Genomic DNA, 22,604 nt, shown 5'->3' with positions numbered 1-22,604 from the left:
CAAAATTAGAACTGGAGCTGTTCTGGAGTACTCTCCAATACTTCCCGGAGATTCTCCAGCACCTCCTGTTGATCATCTGCAAAGTGGCATTGACGGTACGGTTGCACAGTGGTTAGCACTGCTGCCTCACAGCGTCAGGGACCCACCTTCAGTAACTGTCTGTGTGGAGTTTGCATGTTCTCCTCATGTCTGTGTGGGTTTCCTCCAGGTGCTCCGGTTTCCTCCCACAGTCGAAAGATGTGCAGATTAGGTGCATTGGCCATGCTAAATTGTCCCTTTGTGTCCCAAGATGTGAAGGTTAGGGGTAAATATGTGGGGTTATGGGGATATTGACTGCGTGGGATGCTCTGTTAGAGAGTTGGTGCAGATTCAATGGGCCGAATGATTCCTTTTGCACTGTAGGGATTCTATGGTAAAGGCAAGGAAATGGAAATGAAAACAACATCATACCACAAGAAAAAATAAAATGAGGAAGGGCACTAACCTGAAAATGAGGTTAGAATGTACACCAGGACTGCTATACATCCACTGCTGATAAAAGCCAACAACATGTCATTCTTAAATGTTCGTCTCACTTCATAGTCAAAAAGATCTGTTCCACCATATAGAACTTGCACTTTCCTGCAAAAATAATGACAAAAGTGAGGACCTTAATCAATACAAATATATTGGTGTGTAGGAGATCATAGGGGATCTGGGCGTGCAGGTCCACAGTTCCCTAAAAGTGGCAACGCAGTGGCCATGGTGATCAACAAAGCATTATGGCATGCTTGCCTTCATCGGCCGGGGCATTGAGGACAAGAGTTGGGAAATCATGTTGCATATTAAAACCTTGGTTAGGCCGCATTTAGAGTATTACGTGTAGTTCTGGTTACCACACTACCAGAAGGACATAGAAGTTTTGGAGAGGGTGTAAAGAAGGTTCACCAGGATGTTGCCTGGTCTCCAGTGTGCTAACTATGAGGAGAGGTTGAATAAACTAGGATTGTTTTCACTGGAAAGATAGAGGTTGAGGGGAGATCTGATAGAGGTCTACAAAATAAAGGGAAGCATAGACAGGGTGAATAATCAGAGGCTTTTTCCCAGGGTGGAAGTGTCAATTACAGAGGGCCCAGGTTCAAGGTGAGAGGAGAAAAGTTTAAGCAAGATGTGCAGGGGAATTTTTTCATGCAAAGAGTGGTGGGTGCTTGGAATGCATTTCCAGAGGAGGTGGTGGAAGCAGGCACATTAGCAACCTTTAAGAGGTATCTGGACGAGTACATGAATAGGGAGGGAATAGAGGGATATGGACTGAGTAAGGGCAGAAGGTTTTTTTTGTAGTTTAGTTAGGGCATCATAATCGGCACAGGCTTGGAGGGCCAAAGGGCTTGTTTCTGTGCTGTATTTTTCTTTGTTCTTTGTTCCCACAATATTGATCACTATAGATTCCCACCAGTACTAATTCCTAATTGTTGCAGGATACATTTCAGGGTATCCAATGTAGCATCACATCTATCCATTGGTGGGTAATCAAAATATTTTACAGAGAAATAGATAAACACTTCAGAAGAAAAATATAGAAATGTATAGAATACACGGCACAGAAACTGACAGTTAGGCCCAACCAACCTACGCCAGTGTTTATGTTCCACTTGAAGCTCTTCTCATCTTCCCTCATGCAACTCAGCAGTGCTCTCTATTCCCTCCTCCCTCATATGATTATCGATGTATCTGTAGCATTTACCTCAAATACTCCCTGTGGAATAGAGTTTCACATTCTCACTATTCTCTGAATTCTTTACTTCGTTTCTTAATGAGTAGTTTAAATTGATAGCTTAATGAGTAGTTTATATTGGCGGCATGGTGGCACAGTGGTTAGCACTGCTGCCTCAGTGCCAGGGACCTGGGTTCAATTCCGGCTGTCTGTGTTGAGTTTGCACATTCTCCCTGTGTCTGCGTGGGTTTCCTCCGGGTGCTCCGGTTTTCTCCCACAGTCTGAAGATGTGCAGCTTAGGTGGATTGGCCATGCTAAATTGCCCCTTAGTGTCAGGGGAACTAGCTAGGGTAAATGCATGGGGTTATGGGAATAGGGCCTGGGCGGGATTGTGCTCTGTGCAGACTTCATGGGCCAACTGGCCTCCTTCTGCACTGTAGGGATTCTATGATAATCCTTAGTTTTACTCTTTCCTGCAAGTGGAAACACCCTGGGCAGGATTTTCCGGCCACCCTCACCCCAAGACCAGAAAATCCCACCTGAGGTCAATAGATCTTTGCATGGTATGGTCCGTGTCTCGCTCACTACAATTCCAGTGGTGGGTGGGACGGTAAAATTCCACCCCTTCTCTTTATCTATCTCGCAAAATATTTCATGATTTTGAAGATCTCTATCAGATCACACCTCGCCTTCTGTTTTCAAGAGAAAAGAGACCTTGTCCGTTTATCCTTTCCTTATAGGCATAACCTTGCAGTTGAGGCATCATCACTGTAAATTTTTTGCACCCTCTCCGCTGCCCCATAACTATTTTAAAATACAGCAACAAAAAAGTATGGTCTAACAAAAGTCCAGTACAAGTTAAGCATAAACTTATCTTCTTTCAAATTCCATTTCTATACTAATAAACCCAATTTGCAATTGTTAATAGTATTATTGCTGTGTCATAATTTTCAGAAATTTGTTAATGTGTACTCCCAGATCCCTTTGCTACTTTGCCTCACTTAGATTCTTATTTTCCAAGAAATCTGCAATCTTATTTCATACCAAAATGCATTTATCTATGTTGAATAAACTGATAGAATGAGTATATAATTGGCCAATGTCTTCTAATTTGTTATAGTCCTCCTCAGTTTTCATTAACCCTCCCAATTTGGCGTCATACACAAATTTAGAAATTATATTTTTCATTCCAAAGTTCAGGCTATTAATATAAATTGTGAATAACAGTGGTCCCAGAACTGATGCTTATGGGAACCCACTTTCACCCTCTGCCACTCTGAATTTTACCCTTTACCACTACACTCAGCTTTCTCTCTTGCAGCCAGCTAGTTATCCACACTGCTACTTGCTAACTGGCCTAACATGCTCTAACCTTATTCATTTATCTATGATGTGGTATCTTATCAAAGGCCTTTGGAAATCTAGATAAACACACGCTACACCTTAATCTTGCCCATTATTTGTTATCTCTTCAAAGCATTCAAGCATGTTGAATTCCTTTTAAAACCATATCATAGAATCATAGAAACCCTACAGTGCAGAAAGAGGCCATTGGGCCCATCGAGTCTGCACCGACCATAATCCCACCCAGGCTCTACCCCCTAATCCCTCTAACGTACGCATCTCAGGACACTAAGGGACAATTTTAGTATGGCCAATCGACCTAACCAGCACATCTTTGGACTGTGGGAGAAAACCAGAGCACCCGGAGGAAACCCACGCAGACACGAGGAGAATGTGCAAATTCCACACAGACAGTGACCCAATCCGGGAATCAAACCCAGGTCCCTGGAGCTGTGAAGCAGCAGTGCTAACCACTGTGCTACCGTGCCGCCCTTGTCAATATAGTGACAATTTATCATCAAACCTTTGGTTTCTGGCTTATTTTTGACTTGCTCCTTTAATAGCAATTCCAATATTTTTCCTAATACTGATTTTAAGTTGATTTTTCTGTAGTTCCCTGCAGGATTTGTTCTTCTGAAATATAGGTATAATTTTAGTTATCGGTTAGTCCTCTGGCAGCATTATTTCTTTTTTTAAACAAATTATTACATTTGCGCAGAAGTTTCTCTGTTATTTCTTCCATATATTTTTTGAAAATATGTGCATGCAATTCATGTGGGCATGTTGATTGTTTATCCTCTTTGAATTCCATTCGTTTATTTAATATTTCTCCTCTTCATTCTAAACATAGTTGCATCATTTCTAATTCGAATGTCATGTTCACATGATCCATCTCCGTAAATACTGACGGAAAATATTTTAAAAATAATTCTTTCATTTCACCATAAGTCTGTGATTTTATCCTGACTGTGGCCTGAGTCCCACCCGGACTTTTAGTTACAGAATTATGGGTTATGTAGAATATTTCCTATTTTCATGTATGCTCTTTGATAATCTAACTTAATTGTTCCTCTTTGCCTTCCTTTTTGATAATCTCTTTGCGCTTCACCTTTGTCATGTATATGTACCTCGTGAATGTTTCTTTCTGTACACTCAATTTTTCCCTTATGTCTTTATTCATTCATGGTGTCCCACTTGTATTTAGTTTGTTCCTTTTTTAAAAACAAAATATATTTTCCTGGGATCTGCTGGCCACCATTTTAGATGTTTCCCTTTGCTGTTCTACCCAATTGTTTGCCAATAGTGTTGTCCATTTTATTTTCATAGGATTTATCCTTACCGCCTCAAAATCAGCTTTTTTTCCAAATCAATTATCTTGGTCTTTGCCATTCTTATATGCTTCTCAATTATTATCCTAAATCTTAATTATTATGGTAATTTATGTCTAGATGTTCCTCTACTTTTATTTCTCTTAGCTGCTTTGTTTCATTTCCCATTTCCAGAACTAGTGGCAAGTACTCCATTATGGTGAAAGGTGATTAAAGGGTAGTCCCAGCACTAGTACAACGGCTAAAGGTCTCCTTCTATGCATACATTTCTATGGAAACAAAAAATGGCAGAAGCAGAGCCCAACACTTCCTACTGTTCAGCATTATATTGCATTTCATAAAAGCTGCATGTTTGAAACTGGGGGATGGTGATGAAGGTTGCTGTGGTTGCAGATTGCTGTGTGTCAACTAATGAATTCATAAAATCGTTAATTCAAGGTGGCCAAGAGTGGAAATACATAGCAGCACCTATACCTATGCTGAAAACTGCATGAAGGTATGAAGAAATTACCAGTCTCAAAAGGGAAACCATGAAAAAAGAAATAGCTTTGTTTTTCTTTTTGATCAGGTGATAGTACAATTGACTGAACCACAGGCTGTTGATTCAAGTCCCATTTAAGAGACTGGAGCACAAAATATAAGCCAATACTTCAGTGCTGACAAAGTGCTGGGTGCCATTTTTCAAATGAGATGTTGTATTAAGAACTGGACTGTCCTCTCTGGTGGAAATAAAAGATCCCATTACACTATTACGAAAAACAGTCGAGTGTTTTTATTTCATCTCTGAATTAATGTCAGTAAAATTGATTATCTGGTTAGCTCAGTGCTATTTAGGAACGTGCAAAGTGGCTACCACATTTCCAACATTACTGGCTACAATTCAAAAACATTTCATTCGCTGTAAAGTACTTTGGGATATTTGATGTCATGAAAGACACTATGTAAATGTATCATTTCTTTTGTAGAAACCAAATTCTTTCAATTTCTCTGGACATCTCAGTGTCAGAATCAAGAATTTCCATGTTGAAAAGCTTGGGTTAAATACAGTTTAAAGGACATTCTACTTAATCTCAACAATGTGCCTTTTCCCTCAGGTGATTTTTGTTTACCACACTAAACTGACATTTCCAATTTGTCATACATATATAGAAATAACTTGAGTTTAATGCTCCTTCCAATTCAGGGCGAGACAGGCTGGAAAAAAGGAAGCATCAGGAACTTGTCAAACTTAGGACAATCGTTCAGAATACTGCCTCCAACACTTTAAAGCAAACTAGTGTGCAGTGTGACTGAATAAGAAATAGGACAATTTGAAAACCCTGTGGCTTTTCTTCAGAAGCTCTTGTAATCCCATAATCCTTTCCATATCACGCACCAGATCAGTATTTAAATGGCTGCTTTTCAATGTTCACAATTTAGGGCATCCCAAGTACAAAACAATCCTGCTTAATCACTGCATTTCCTGTTTATTTTACTTGTTTGCAGATAATTGAGATCAGAACAGCGTGAATCCTCCTCAGCACCCTGTTCGCTGACTAATAGCCTGAGTACTCGTGACTTTCCTCATGAATATTTGATACCGTATGAACAAATAGCATCTCTTTTAATTTTCATGGCCTTCGTAATTGGCGACAGTCTCCCATAACTGTGCACTGGAGAAGCAGGAGCCTAATTAGTGTCCATGCATTAGAGGTGGTCACGCAGAAGAAGAAAAGCTGCAAATATGAAGTACAAACCACAAATTGCTGCAAATAAACAGCTGTTGTCGGAATGTAAGGGGAGAAAAAGAGGGGTTAACTGGGCTTCATGTGTATTAACAATGTTAAATAGTCTATTCTCCATACAATGATGGACCTGCTGTGTATTTCCAGAAATTTCTATTTCCATATTACACAGGGGCAAAAAAGTCTGCAGTCTTTATTACTGTGCAATAGTAGCATGTGAACATGCTAATATATATATCTATATCTGTTTGAAATTCCTGTCTAGTATGTTAACAAAAGTAAGAAGTGTCACAACACCAGGTTAAAGTCCAACAGGTTTATTTGGCAGCACAAGCTTTCGGAGTCTCGCTCCTTCATCAGGTGAGTGAAGAGCTGTGTTCACAAATAGGGCATATACAGACACAAACTCAATTTACAAGATAATGGTTGGAATGTGAATCTTTACAGGTAATCAAGTCTTAAAGGTACAGACAATGTGAGTGGAGAGAGGGCCAAGCGCAGGTTAAAGAGGTGTGTATTGTCTCCAGCCAGGACAGTTAGTGAGATTTTGCAAGCCCAGGCAAGTCGTGGGGGTTACAGATAGTGTGACGTGAACCCAAGATCCCGGTTGAGGCCAACCTCATGTGTGTGGAACTTGGCTATCAGTTTCTGCTCAGCAATTCTGCGTTGTCGTGAAGGTCGCCTTGGAGAACGCTTACCCGAAGATCAGAGGCTGAATGCCCATGACTGCTGAAGTGTTCCCTGACAAGAAGGGAACACTCCTGCCTGGTGATTGTCGAGCGATGTTCATTCATCTGTTGTCGTAACGTCTGCATGGTTTCCCCAATGTACCATGCCTCGGGATATCCTTTCCCGCAGCGTATCAGGTAGACAACATTGGCCGAGTCGACAAACACCGCTTGACAATCACCAGGCAGGAGTGTTCCCTTCCAGTCGGAGAACACTTCAACAGTCATGAGCATTCAGCCTCTGATCTTCGGGTAAGCGTTCTCCAAGGCAGCCTTCACGACACACAACGCAGAATTGCTGAGCAGAAACTGATAGCTAAGTTCCGCACACACGAGAACGGCCTCAACCGGGATCTTGGGTTCATGTCACACTCTCTATAACCCCCACGACTTGCCTGAGCTTGCAAAATCTCACTAACTGGCCTGGCTGGAGACAATACACACCTCTAACCTGCGCTTGGCCCTCTCTCTACTCACATTGTCTGTACCTGTAAAGACTTGATTACCTGTAAAGACTCGCATTCTAACCATTATTTTGTAAATAATGTATGTGTCTATGTCTATGTATGCCCTGTTTGTGAACACAACTCTTCACTCACCTGAAGAAGGAGCAACGCTCTGAAAGCTTGTGCTACCAAATAAACCTGTTGGACTTTAACCTGGTGTTGTGAGACTTCTTGCTGTATTTGGCAATACTTTAGAGTTACTTTTAAACACATTTTTTGGGCAGAATCTTCCCAAAACAATTCTGTTTTCCACACCTGCCTTCTTGGCCCGCCCTGCACCGCAATCTTTTGAGACTTAGTGCAATGAATAAGCCTTGATGCGATTCACACCGACATGGAGGCTCCAAGTGCGTGACTCACCCAAAGTGGCCACAGCTGTAAGCTGTTTAGCAGGGGGAGCTCTATTTAAGCACTAACGATACACGCACGGTCAGTCACGTCAGGAAACTGGCACCACATAGAACAGCTGTATGGTTCACGGAAGGGGAGCTGGGAAGGGTGTTGGACACAGATGTCTCCCCCGAGACAGTTGGTGGCCCGGAGTTCAGGCCGGCAATTCAGCCTGGGAAACAGTGGCAGCAGCAGTGTGTGCCCGTGCGCTGGCACGGAGGACTAGCGGGCAGTGCCACAAGAAAATAAACGACCTCCTTTAAGAAGCAAGGATGAGTACCCATCCCATCCTGGCATCAGTCCCATCTGTTGCGCTTGGAATGTCCATGTCGAGCTACTCTCTGACAACCCACAGCCTCTCAGCACTTGACACCCAGCACCTTCCTCCAACCCCTCTGGCACCCCCCGTCACAACCCCTGCCTGCCAAGGCACGGCCCAACATATGCCATGCGATTGCCCTTACCCCAGCACTACTGACACCCCCACCCTTCCAACCATCAGGCTTTCAATCATCCTTCTGTCCCTGCAGGAGAAGATGGCCCATAATCACCAGGAGCGCGCAAAGTCCGGAGGTGGGGTCCCTGAGCTGCGCATCCTCACTGCCTTTGAGAAGCGTATGGTGGAGCTGTCGGGGGAGTCAGATGATAGATCTGTGACTGACAGCCAGGTCGGGGTGTGCCACAGAAGTGAAAAGCCACAAAATCTTCATTAATATGACCTATCTCAAGTAAGCTGCAATCTGCCCAGATACTTGCTCCTACTTTGCATTTGTCCACGTGTCTTGTTTTGCAGGAGACAACCCTGATGAGGATGAGCCCTCAGGAGTCATGAATGGCGGAGCAGGCTCAAAGGGCCGAATGGCCTGCTCCTGCTTCTAGTTTCTATGATTCTGTTTTTTTTAATGGGTGGGATTTTACCACCTCGCTCATCCTGAAACTGTAAAATCCCGCCCGAGGTCGACGCACCTTTCCATGGTCTGCCCCTTGCTTGCTCCGATTCCCGTGGTGGGTGGGACAGTAAAATTCTGGTCTATGAGTGAGTCTGTAGAAGATACAATGCAATCAGACTCAATAGCAGTAACTGGAAGAGTTGATGGAAGGAGAGCTCATGAAGAGTGATGCTTGAAGTTGATTGTGCCTTTTCTTGAAAAACTGGTTCATCCTAGCCTGCTTAGCAATTTTCTTCCTTTCTTTGCAGATTGCTCTGTAACACTCAATAGATTTATCCAAGCCACAGCAAACATTGGAGCTGCGATTTACCATGGATTCATACCTTGATTGACAAACTGCATCTCATCAGCTAAACTGAATAACTTACTTAGGTTTTTATTGCAATTTGGAGGGTTATTTCTGTTTCTTAATTGCCTTTATCATTCTCGCCAAAACTGTCTTCATCTTCTCCAATTCTGTCAGATCTTAATTTGATGAGGCTTCATTGTGAGACTCCAACAACACCCCCCACAATGCATGCATAAACTTCATCAAAACGCACATTACATGAATAGTAAGCAATCTCATTTAAATCAGTTGTATTTTCATGAGCAGTAAATCCATGAATACCATGCACACATTTTGGGCAAATCATGCGCTAAACTGCATTTAATGTTGATGGTTAGATTTCATTCCAACAATCACCAATGAACTTAATGACATGCATAACGTTGAAATGTCACTAAGACTCTCAAACTGTTATCGGAGGCAATCTTAAGCCCACACTCTCCTTCCGTGTAAATGCAAGTGGGAGCTCAAGATTCAGAAGCCATAGTTCTTGCTGGCAAATTTGTGAGTTTTGATCTTTTCCACCCCGTGCCGGTGACATCACAGGTCCACATTCATAATGGGCATGAAGCTGCTTTACATGACTTTGAATGTATTTAAATGTTATTAACCCACTCCCTCGCCAGATATTGATCCTCTACCGTATATTGCCAACAGGTTCACACAAATGTTCGGGGTGGGGTGCCAGTAGTAGAGAAGTGCCGATTCTGATTAGGGGTTGGGAGGGGAGCACCCGAGACCCCTCCTCTCAGGGGCTCCCCTGAGAGGGCAGGGCAGGGCGAAGGTTTACTCAGGCTCAGTTTATGATTGGGGCACCCTTTGAAGGTGGCGTCCTGATCTCTGTACTGCCAGGTTTTGCTGGCATGTTGAGGCCCTGTTCCTTTGTATGACGGACTGCAAAAGACCCCCTTGGTTTTTTTTGGCAGAGTGTCATTATATCTGCCAAGAAAACCATTGTGATTCTTCCCTACCCTCCTAACTGCCTCCCCACTCCCCAATCTGGCTCTGTCCCTGTCTGGCCCAGGAAGATCAAGACTGGTCTCCCACTTCGATTTTTCGCCCCACTACACTACTTGACCAGCTTAACAGGGTGGGAAAATCGTGCCCCTGGTTTCAATCCTTCTAACTTTTCCTGGATAATTATTCTGCCAAGTGAATTAGAACCATCAGAGGTCTCCGATTTTAAATCAGAGCTTTGAGGGTTCTAGGCCTATTAGAAGTTGAAACTACCTATGTAATTCCTGTATAGTTAGTACAAGGGACTTCCAAGGGGGTCCCCAAACGTATCTTCCGGGGTACCACTGTGGTACAACCATTGGAGACTGGATGATTTGGGCCAAGCAGTCTAAACAAGAATTTTGTCAAAGGAGGCTGCTGCAACTTGTAGCTACTCTTTCCAGGAGATCTGAAGTCATGATATGTCACGGCTGTCTGTCTTGTGCTATCCTCATACAACCACCATACTATAATGTCCATTATCCAACTATGCCTAAGTTAACCTCACTTTCTGCTGCCCTCTAATTTGCCCTTTAAAAGAGATTTCTGTAGTGTTAGGGTACCAGATCAGAAACCTCAATAGATAGTATGAAGCCAGACTAGACCCCAGTCATTTTCTATTTTGGCATTAGTGAGAGGATAAGGACTGGAATTCTCCGGTTGTTCACGCCAGCGGGATTCTCCTGTCCCACCAGCAGTGCGCCCCCACCCATGGGTTTTATGGTGGTGTGGGATGACATCAATGGGAAATCCTATTGACAGCAGCGGAACCAGAGAAACCCGCCACTAGCGAACAGCACGCCATCTTCCATTGCCGGAAACACGTGGCGAGTAGGCTGGAGAAATCAATCCACGCACGTTATTTACTGACAAACTGGGAAGTTTTATCAAAACAAACTGTATTCAACAGTTTAACTATAGCAAATGAATTAGCTTAACTGTTAACAATTGAACAATACTTAAAGTAGGACAAGATGCAAGTCCAAACTGCTATCTTATTATGAATTCCAATTTAAACAATATTACACTTATAGACTTAAGCCCCCTCTTTAAAATGAATTAGTAAAACACAGGCATATTTGCTGTGACTTAGGTCACCAAGCTTTGGAGCTTTCAGAAAGTCTTGGCGAGAGAGAGAGAGAGCCGCTGCTTCCTTCTGGCAGTCCAGGCAGCAAACTTGTATTTTACAATGAAACAGAAACAGTGGGCCCGATTCTCCCATCGCGACCCGCAACTTTTCTGGTGGGTCTGGTCGGGAGAATCGTGTCGTCGGCCTTTTCCCAGGATTTGCACATGCGCCAGGAACGCATGTGCATCGCCCAGAGCCGGAGGACAGTCGGAGACCAGACCACGCTGGAAACCAGCGGGAAGACAGGTTAAGTGATTTGAATCTTCTTTTAATATGTTTTGCATGTGATTATCGGGAACTTGCCGGGTCCAATTGAATCTCCCACCCCGCCAGGAGTACTTCATTCTGGCAGGGTTTAGAGTAGCTCCCCACGTTCGGGGAACGAGCGGGAGACACCGCCGGAATGAAGGAGGGCAATCAGGCCCCCCAGGGGGTCAGGTGGTAACCCCAGGCATGGGCACCCTGGCAGTGCCAGGCTGTGCCCTCGGCACTGCCCAAGGGGCAAAGTGCCCACACCCAGGGGGCACTTTGGCACTGTCCACCAGGCATTGGGCAGTGCCAAGGGGGTGGGGTCTATTGTGGGCAGGCATCCCGCTGCCACTCTGCATGACGATCGGTCTGGGCTGGAGGGAGGCCAGCGATCAGGGCAGACTGGGGGGGGGGGGGGGGGGGGGGGGGGGTGGGGGGGGGGGGGGGTGGTGGTCTGCCTGGGGGAGGCCTGCCTCCTGGGGGGCTAGGGGGGGTGGTGTCTGAACCTTGCGGGGGGGGGCGGCGGTGTCAGTATGGGGGAGTCTGCCGGGGTGAGGAGGATCGCCACTGCGGGGGGAGGTGGGCTGGACATCGGGGCGCTCTGGGATGGGGAGGGGTCAGGGCTGGCCCGGGAATTGTTGTGGGGGCTACGATCAGGCCATAGGGGGGTGGGGGGAGGGGGCTGGAGGGGCAGAACTGCGGGGGTCCCGGGCTAGCCAGTGACCGAGCTGGTCAGCAAACAGGGAGACTGATAGATCGGGGCCACTGCGCTTGCGCAGAGTTCCGGAGCTTTTAGACTCTGGTGCAAATAGGTCCCACCCCCTGGGTTTTTAAATGAGATTCCCGATTGTGACCTCTGCGGTGCACAGAGTGGGGAGATTCAGGTTTGAATCTGCACTGAGAAAACAGTCGTGATCTAGAACAGTTTTCCCACCAATTCAACACTTTTGGGGGAATCGCCCCCAGTATTTCTTTCCTGCAAGCATAGCTCCCCCCATTAACCACATGACTCTGTATACCTAGTCTGAAATCCTAGGAGAATCTAGATAAACAAAAGGTCCATTAATGCTACAAAGTGAAGGAGGAAATTTTCCAGAAAACCATATTTTGTATCATCAAACATATTTACTTATTGGACTAATTGGCACCACTCATAACGGGCCAACAATGCAGAGGGGCACCCCCGGATGGATATTCGATCGGGTCCCCCCCTGCACAGCTGAGAGACTCGCGAATTTCAAAGACTACGGAAGATCCCTAATCTGCCTAGCAACAGCGCGCAGCTGCATTTTAAACTGGCCAAGGACGATCAAGATCTCTACGAAACGAGACATAGAGTGGGTTATCAAAACCAAGCTATCACTGAAATATTACAAATTCGGCCAAGGCAGACATAAAAATCTGATAAACTAAGATATAAAAATAAAAGATTAGAATGAAATACTCCAGACATCCAACAGGACAGGATGACATTAACACTCAATCTCACAAGCAGGAAACACAGACACGAAACAATAAGATCAATTCAGATAAGAGGACACATAGAGAAGATAATGGGAAACGCATTTAGACACCGGGGCAGGACCAAGTAATCCCATTAACACGAACACACACCATACAAATGCTAATCGATGAAACTTCCTGGGGACTTTTTAAACTGATAGACCATTTTTAATACATAAGATAACACACATATAGCCAATGTTCCCGCTCAAATTAAATGTTCCCGCTCGAATTTGAAACTCTATAAAGATACACCGCTGATGTGATTTGATTGAGATCGAGCTGACCAGCCCACTGTTACGGAGCGGGTTATGTTGGATCTCCCTAGGATCCTAGCAATTGTACAATAAAGACACGCTTTGAACCTTGATTTGCGACTCAACTTCTATTCTGCACTGGTAAAGGGATATTTCCCTACAACAAAATGGCGTAGTCACGGCAGGATTTGATATCTGACTTCTGACTGATGGCCACAGTTTGAAAGTCGGGATCAAATTTAAACGAATCTGATACAAATCCAGAGCAGTCAAAGGCGAGTGCAGGTCTCCGTTCAAAGTGAGGTACCTTTAAGGGTTAGGGTTTGTCTGTTTTAAGTATTGTTGTCTTGTAGAACTGTATAATCTTGCCTAAGTTTTTAAATTGAAACAGAAGTCCGCACTAAAGAGGTACAGGTCAGAACGACCGCGTGGAAGATGGTAAGTAACTTTTAACTTTAATAGGAGTAAAGGACCAGAGGTAAAGATAACAGGTTTTGGGCTATTTGATAACAGGAATTAAGACTAATATAAAGTTAAGTACCGCATGCAGAACTAATTGGTGTAACTAACCCAGGACTGTAAATGAAACCGCTGTCTGTGCCAAGGCAATAGGACAAGGGAGTGCTTGACTCAAGGTGCCCTACCCTAAACTGGACGTTAAGAGGAGAAATCTCCCACGCTAAGGTTGGGTTTTGAAGCGGGCGCCAAGAGGCACAGGCACTCAGGGTGCAAGGCACGGACAGTGTAAATCGGGTAACAACACTGACTCTGAAGGGACGAACAACCTCAGAGTCGATACAGTTACTAACTATAACAGGGGCTTTGATAACAGATACATATGTGTAAGTGTTGAGGAAAAGGGGACCCGATCCATCCTGACCAAGAGACACGACGACGGAGGATCCATTAGGGACCCGGGCGGAGTTTGATAACCTTGTTCGTCTGTAGGGAACACCACAGTCCATAGCAGGATACCCGGTTTTGGGGTAACGGATCAACCCTGCTAGTGGGGGGTGGTGGCCAAGCGGGAGGCGTTGTACTTAGAGGGGCTGGGAACAGGGGCCGACAAACCCACTAAACAACCAGCACACATCCCAATAAGACAACACAAAATAGACCAAGCGTGAGGTGTCAGGAATAGTTGGGGGAGCCCGGGGGAAAGAGACCCACTGGGACCCCACTACGAGGCCCTACAGCAATACAGACGGTGCTGGGGCAGTATCAGTGACAGGAGATAAGGGAGAGAGTTGAGGCACTTTTACTGTTGGAGCCAGCATACGGGGGTTGCAGGACTGCTAGACAGAAAAATGGCAGACCACGTTGTTAAGGGAGAAACTGCAGTAGCTCTCATTTTGAAGTATCTGTTAGCCAGAGAAGCGATTGTTGCAAAGATGAAACGGAACGGGTGGAACGCATCACAAACTTTAGAAGATCAAAGAAAGTGGGTAGACGGAGTTAAACGGGACAAAACAAAAGTAATGGGAGTAATATTAGTGACCCAGTTAGCTGGACTAATTGAGGAAGTAAATGCCTCAATGGAGGAGAGACACGAAGAGACAGAACAAATTAAAGTATTACAGGAGAGAGTGAGGGAATTAGAACACAGAAGCCACACTGCGGAGATAACGCAGAGATCAGAGGAAACGGACCCTCGGCGCCCATACGAGTCAGTGCAGAAACATACAGCCACTCCAGCATCAGAAGAAAACATAGAAAATTATAATCTAGCGCCAGTCACGAGAGGAGGGACGTTAGCACAACCAAAGGCAACCTATAAGCCTTTTACGCCAGGGGAAAGGCAGCAGATTATGGCATCCCTGGGGAAGTTAAAACCCAGAAGCGCAAACCTGGAATTTTGGGGCGAATTAGATTCGCTCTGGGTAGGACACCAGTTACATTTAAGGGACATACACCAGCTGGTCAGGGCAGCCTGTCCAGCGGATAAATGGAGGTTGGTGGCAGGAGGGCCAGCGACCCAAGCAGCACAGGACTATAATGGAGGAAGGTGGACACATGCCGTTCCTACAACGGCTGAGATAGATGACCAGCAGGCACCCTTTACATTATTCAAGACCGAAATCCAACGGGTCTTAGGGAACTCCCCCACTAATTGGAGCAGGATCACAAACACTAAACAAGGACGGGGGGAAAATGCATCGGAATTTGGAGAGAGATTATTCCAGGTATATAGGGAATGTTCAGGACAGGACAACGTGGATAGGAGAGACAGGGCTTTTGTTCAGGCATTTAAGGACGGGCTATCAGAGGCACACCAAGAGATCCTTAAGATGGGGGTGATAGCATCCCAAGACTATGACGAGCTAGTCGAGTGGGCTAGCGGGATAAGAGAAGAGAAGGCTGCCCAAACCAAGCCCAGACGAGAGAGAATTGGAACCCCCCATAACGGAGATAGGGGGAGAACCGGGTTCAGCTGCTACACATGTGGCCAGCCAGGGCATACGGCTAGATTCTGCAGGGGGGCACCAGTCAAAGGGAAACCCGAGAATGGCGGGCCCCGCTGTGACCACTGCCACAAGGCAGGGCACACTGAGGCAACATGTTGGGGGAAGCATGGGAGACCCCAAGACAACTATAGAACAACCCCGGGGGCACCACATTCCCGGAATCCACCAGGGTGACTAGGAGAAACCTTAAGCCAGGGAGATGGGAGACGAGAGAGGATTAGTGTAGCCACGCCCACAGAAGACTGTGAATCCCGACAAAAGCCGGTGTCCGTCCACTCCACTTATTGGCCAACATTGGTCGAAATCTCACAACCCGTAGCTCTCATCCAAAACAGGAAAGAGGGGGAGAGAATATATGTAGATGCCTTGGTAGGGGGTAGGGAGTGCCACATGTTAGTAGATACGGGAGCAGCCATATCAGTTACAAACCTACCCCTGCCACTGACCAACAAAAGAATACACATAACCGGGGTAGGAGGGGAGAGAATACCCGCCTATCTTAGTGAAACCACACTAGTAGAAATCAACCACAAGTACATTCCAATGCAATTTTACGTTTGTCAGAATAATGAGGGCACAATCATGGGAAACGACCTAATGAGGGAATACCAGGTGCTGATAGATTGTGGGAAAGGAAAACTAATTTGGCCACAACCTGACGGTAGGAAGACCAGGCAAGGGACATTAGCCAGCCACCTGGGGACGGTTGGGGTAGCCACTGTCGTGGCCCGAGATTGGGACCAGGAAAAAGACGGGTTCGGAGCCATCTGCGCTTCTATTCCAGAAGCCTGGGCTAGGACGAAATTAGATACCGGACTAACCGACACAGAACCGATAAAAGTCCCAGGACCAGAGCACAAGCCCCACAGACAATACCCTATCAAAAAGGAAGCGAAAGGGGCAGTGGTAGAAATAGTCAAAGGTTTAATAGAAAAGGGAATCCTCAGGGAAACCACTAGTACCACCAATTCCCCCACATGGCCAGTTATAAAACCTGACGGGAGCTACCGGCTCACCATCGATCACACAGGTTTGAACAAGGTAACACCTAAATTACACCCCATTGTGGCAAACCCCTCGACTATTTTAAACGGATTGGCACAAAACCACAAAATTTTCACGGTACTAGATATAGCAAATGGATTCTGGTCCCTTCCACTGGACCCAGAATCCCAAAACAAATTTGCCTTCACTGTGGGAGAGAAACAGTACACATGGACCCGTCTCCCACAAGGATTTCATAACAGTCCTGCCATATTTCACAGAACGATGAGCGACATCCTGAGTAGGGTGAAATTGCATGAGGACAATACAGTTCTCCAGTATGTGGACGATGTCTTAATAGCGTCCAAAACAGAACAAGGGCACAAGGCAGCCCTGTATGCAGTACTAGAAGGATTGGCAAAAGCCGGGCTGAAAATAAGCCCACATAAGGCACAAATTGCAAAACCCCAGGTCCTGTACTTAGGACACCTAATTTCCCAGGGAGTTAAAGAAATGCCCGCAGATCGCAAAACCGCGATTAAAGAAATGCCACGACCAGTTACAATAAGAGGGGTCCGGAAAGTTTTAGGACTATTCAATTATAGCAGGAGTTTTATCCCTGACTTTGCACGAATCGCGGAGCCAATTCAGAGATTAGTAAAGGGAGGAAAGCCAGCCCTGGAAAGTATAGAGTGGGGACAAGAGCAAGAGACAGCATATGCAGAATTGAAAGCGAGGTTAGTTTCAGCCCCTGGGTTGGGATTGCCCGATGGAAGCAAAAAGTTTCACATCTTCTGCGACAACCGGGACGGCTTCTATTCTGCCATAGTGGCACAGACTCATGGAGATAGAAAGAGACCCGTAGGGTATTATTCAACGGCTGAGGGACCAGTAGTCACCGGGATGCCCAGGTACATAGCCGCCCTAGACTGTGCAGCATGGGCTGTAGGGATAAGTGAGCCCATTGTCATGACAGGAGATATTGTACCACACACAAGACATACATTGGTAGAGATGCTAAACACGGGCAAACTCAAAACAGTCTCCAATATAAGGAGGGCAAGGTGGGAGGCCACACTCCTACCACCTAACAAGTCAGTCACGATCGTAAGGGACACGGGAGAAAATCCCGCGGAAGGGATTTTAGATATTGGGGAAGCGCACAGCTGTGGAGAAACTGACAAAAATGACGAGGAAGGAAAGATTAGAGATGAACCCCTTCCAACAGCAGATAAGACCTTCTACGTGGATGGGTCCCGCAAATATGTATCCGGATCCCCAAGGACAGGGTGGGCAGTAGTAGACCAGAACCTGGAAACCCTAGAATCAGGAAGGATCGACGGGGGTCAGTCCGCTCAGGTAGCAGAATTAGTTGCCCTCACCCAAGCCCTAAGATTAGCAGCAGGAAAAACAGTCAATGTGTATACAGACAGCCAATACGCGTTTGGTGTGATCCACGATTACATGCCCGCATGGGGGAGAAGGGGGTTCATCACAACAGGAGGTACCCCCATTAAACACCAACAGCAGATAAGGGCACTGCTAGCAGCTAGTGAACAACCTACAGAGGCCGCAGTAATTAAAATAAAAGCCCACCAGCGGGAACCTGGAAGGGACACCCCAGGGTGGATTCACTTCAAAGGGAATCAAGCCGCAGACACAGCAGCACGGCAAGCACTAGAAAACAGTGACATTAAAAGCCTGCCCCTTGCAGCAATAATGATAGAACAGGAAGAGATTGACATACAGAAATTACATGGGGACATTACACAGCAAGAACGGGACAGGTGGGAGGAGCTGGGCGCAGTTAAAGGGACTGACGGGGTGTGGAGAAAAGATAACCGAGTATTGGCACCAGGATGTATCCAGAACACATTACTGGAACTACACCACGGGCTTCCCCATACAGGCAGGGATGCAATGATACGGAGCCTGGGGAGAGAGTGGTGGTGGAAAGGATTGGGACGAGATGTGGCCACATACTGCCGCAGATGCACTATACGTGCCCAGCACAACCCCGGGAAGCCCATAAAGGTAAAGATGGGACACCAACCCAGACCAAAGGGACCCTGGGAACAGATACAAATGGACTTCATCGGACCACTGCCCCCCTCTCACGGGAAAACATACTGCCTGGTAATAGTAGATCAATTCACCAGGTGGGTAGAGGCATTCCCCACAACCAATTGTACAGCCCTAACAGTAGCCAGGATATTGGCAGCAGAAGTCATCCCCCGATGGGGGATGCCAATTCAAGTTGATTCGGACCAGGGAACACATTTCACAGGAAAGGTTCTGAAAAACATTTGCCAACTATTAGGAATAAAACAAAAATTTCACATCCCCTATCACCCACAAAGTTCCGGGATGGTGGAGAGGATGAATCGGACTCTAAAAATAACAATGGCAAAAGCAATGCAATCCTCAGGTAGAAATTGGACAGAAGTCCTACCTGCAGTTCTGATGAGGCTTAGGGCGACCACAAATCGAACTACCGGCTTGACTCCATACAAGCTGATGACCGGGCGAGCAATGCACTTACCCGAAAACATTATTACAGGCTGGACAGATGTGGGTCCGATAAAAGATAGGATCCGACAATACATCCGAGACCTTAGCACCCAATTGAAGGGGATGCGCCGGTCCGTAATTTCTAATCAGGCACAGGTCGACGCAGAGGGGGACTCAGAAATATTACCAGAAGTCCCAAAAGCCGGGAGCCGGGTATTAACAAAAGTGCTTCCTGCAAAACCAGGATTTGCCCCAAGATGGCACGGACCTTACGAGGTCATTATTAGCGGAGATACCTGTGCCTGTATAGATATAAGGGGACAGGGGGTCTGGAAACACTGGACCCAATTAAAACTATATGAGGACAAATGAACTAAAAAAATACCGTTTTGCTCATTCAACTTCGACAGGAACCAGGACCAGATCTACTATCAAGACGTCGGAACCAACTACTTTTAATTTGATTGCCTGTTTATTTTCTGTATATACTGTAATTGTAAAATACTGTTGAAAAAAAAAGAGCGATATGGGAACAGGGACATATCTGATAATAACCCTGACCATTGTAAATACACTCCAACATATGGGGGTTAGGGGAGCAGAACCACCAATCATGGAAGGAAACCTATTCCTGAAAACACACATCCAGATCTATGGGAATAGGACCGCTTGTTACCCCTCAGCGCGATCAGTAAACTCCCTATTCATCGCAACACCAGGGTGGCTCCCACAAGAGTTTTTCACTAATGACACATCGGGGGCACCCTGCAAAGAACATATTGGGTACTTTAAGCAAGGGATACAAGGAAGGTGTGTAGAGCTCACTGAGCCGGGAATTCTAAGGGGGACGGGACCCCAACCGGAGGAGACACATGGGAACTACCCACAATGTTTTAAGGGAGAGGGATGGGGGTGCGTGCATGCCTTTGTCCCTAAAAATGATTCGTGCGCTGAGGCACATTGTGCTCTCCAGGAGTGCCGGGTCCGGGAAGGACACTTCACTTGTGACTGCAAGCAACAAAAATGCATTGCAGTCACCGCGGGTAGGCAGCTTATGTGTGGCAAGTGCAACGGCACCCACGTAAGCTCAGCCTCAGGGACATATCCATTTGATTCTCACCAAGAGGTACAATCAAGTGGACAGTCCAGGGGGAGGGAAGGTTCCACAAGATGGGGCCATGCGGTCAAACGACCCCGGGGTAATGCATGTTATCGGGTTAAAGACGGGTACGTGTTTTTATTTAAAAATGTATATATGACGGCCACAGACAGGCCTCCAAGGTTCTTTTCCATAGGGACAATCAGACCTCTCACGGTTCCATGCCCAAGCGAAGGGCATGTCCAGAAACGCATAGTGACCAGGGCCATCAGCGCAGAATTTTGTGCCGACTGGCAGGCCCCTGTCACACTAGGGTCTTCTTTAGGATATGGATTTCTGGGGACACTATCCCTGGGAGGCGCCGCAGGGGTGATCAGTGCCAGTAATAGGAATTTCTTCATATGTGGACTGACCATTTTAGGAAACAACACCCTACAAGCATTAGGCGCAATTGACCAAGAACTCGCAGAACTCAGACTATACACACAACAAACGAGATATGCAGTGGACTATCAGCTAGCCAGACAAGGGGGGGTATGCACCATCATCAAGGAAAAATGCATCACATACGTACACGACGAGACACTAAACATAACAGCAGCCATGTCCGGGATACAAAAGCAATTGGATAACTTTAAACAGGGGTTAACAGGGACTGATGGGTGGTTAGGATGGCTGTTTAACACAGTTTGGGGAGCATATATTATGAAGGGATTAATCCTAGTAGTAGCCATCCTGTTCACACTCTGCCTTGGCCTAACCTGTATTAAAGTGATATGTGCAAATATTACATCAAGAATGCTACCCACTGCCAGTATCCAGATGCAAGAACTTAACAACGACACAGAAGAAGAGGAACAACGGCAAGGACAACAGCTGTACAAATCACTGTTCCTCTGAAGGTCGTCCATGGGGGGTCAGCCATGAATGGGACCCCCTGGACGAGAGGAGGGACTGAAGGAGGAAATTTTCCAGAAAACCATATTTTGTATCATCAAACATATTTACTTATTGGACTAATTGGCACCACTCATAACGGGCCAACAATGCAGAGGGGCACCCCCGGATGGATATTCGATCGGGTCCCCCCCTGCACAGCTGAGAGACTCGCGAATTTCAAAGACTACGGAAGATCCCTAATCTGCCTAGCAACAGCGCGCAGCTGCATTTTAAACTGGCCAAGGACGATCAAGATCTCTACGAAACGAGACATAGAGTGGGTTATCAAAACCAAGCTATCACTGAAATATTACAAATTCGGCCAAGGCAGACATAAAAATCTGATAAACTAAGATATAAAAATAAAAGATTAGAATGAAATACTCCAGACATCCAACAGGACAGGATGACATTAACACTCAATCTCACAAGCAGGAAACACAGACACGAAACAATAAGATCAATTCAGATAAGAGGACACATAGAGAAGATAATGGGAAACGCATTTAGACACCGGGGCAGGACCAAGTAATCCCATTAACACGAACACACACCATACAAATGCTAATCGATGAAACTTCCTGGGGACTTTTTAAACTGATAGACCATTTTTAATACATAAGATAACACACATATAGCCAATGTTCCCGCTCAAATTAAATGTTCCCGCTCGAATTTGAAACTCTATAAAGATACACCGCTGATGTGATTTGATTGAGATCGAGCTGACCAGCCCACTGTTACGGAGCGGGTTATGTTGGATCTCCCTAGGATCCTAGCAATTGTACAATAAAGACACGCTTTGAACCTTGATTTGCGACTCAACTTCTATTCTGCACTGGTAAAGGGATATTTCCCTACAACAAAAGTAACACATTCCTGGCTAAAATCAATTATTAGTCTGCATTTTTAGCATCTGCTGCATGTTTACCAGACAAATCGACTCTTGTGTAACAAAACACTCCCCCTTCAAGCAACCTCACCTTAAACATAAAGGGGGCAATTCTCATAAAAATTCCAAGTGCCGAATTTGCATGAAAACTGGAATAACTCCCGCTGGTTTTTGTAGTGGGATTTTCAGAATAAATCTCCAGCACTCTGAGCATTGCAGAGTGCCCGAGCGGGATTTACTCTAAAAATCAGAGCGGGGCCTATTCCTGCTGGGGAGGCTAGCAGCATAGCGTTGAGTGGGCCACTGTGCATTCACCGATCTGTCAAAGAGGAAATTGGCACATGCACAGTGGCCCCGCATTGCCAGTCTCCCGATCGCTGGCCAGCGCCGCGACCCTGCATCATTGCCCCTCCAAACCCCCCACTTCCCAATCACTGGCCTCCCGGACTTCTCTGGGGAAGTCCTGATGCCCCCCCATCACTCCTGCAAAGGCCAGCCCTGATCTCTCTGACCAACCCCCACCCTGCTGGCAGTCTCAACCCTCCCCCTCCCCGGTGGTCCCGACCCCCCCACCCGGATGGTTAGCCCC

The 22,604-nt window shown here is 46.1% G+C and overlaps 1 protein-coding gene across 1 annotated transcript in view; it reads right to left on the bottom strand.

The window, feature by feature from the left end:
• The window catches only part of disp3 (dispatched RND transporter family member 3), a 249,008-nt gene that overhangs the window by 175,504 nt on the left and 50,900 nt on the right, over positions 1 to 22,604 (bottom strand). Inside the window, exon 3 of the mRNA XM_078239103.1 lies at positions 485 to 621. Within this exon, the coding sequence (XP_078095229.1) occupies positions 485 to 621 (137 nt within the window). The remainder of the gene's footprint in view (positions 1 to 484; positions 622 to 22,604) is intronic.

Source organism: Mustelus asterias, chromosome 22 (assembly GCF_964213995.1).
Source record: "Mustelus asterias chromosome 22, sMusAst1.hap1.1, whole genome shotgun sequence".
NCBI lineage: Eukaryota > Metazoa > Chordata > Chondrichthyes > Carcharhiniformes > Triakidae > Mustelus > Mustelus asterias.
This window is presented reverse-complemented; position numbering and strand designations above follow the sequence as displayed.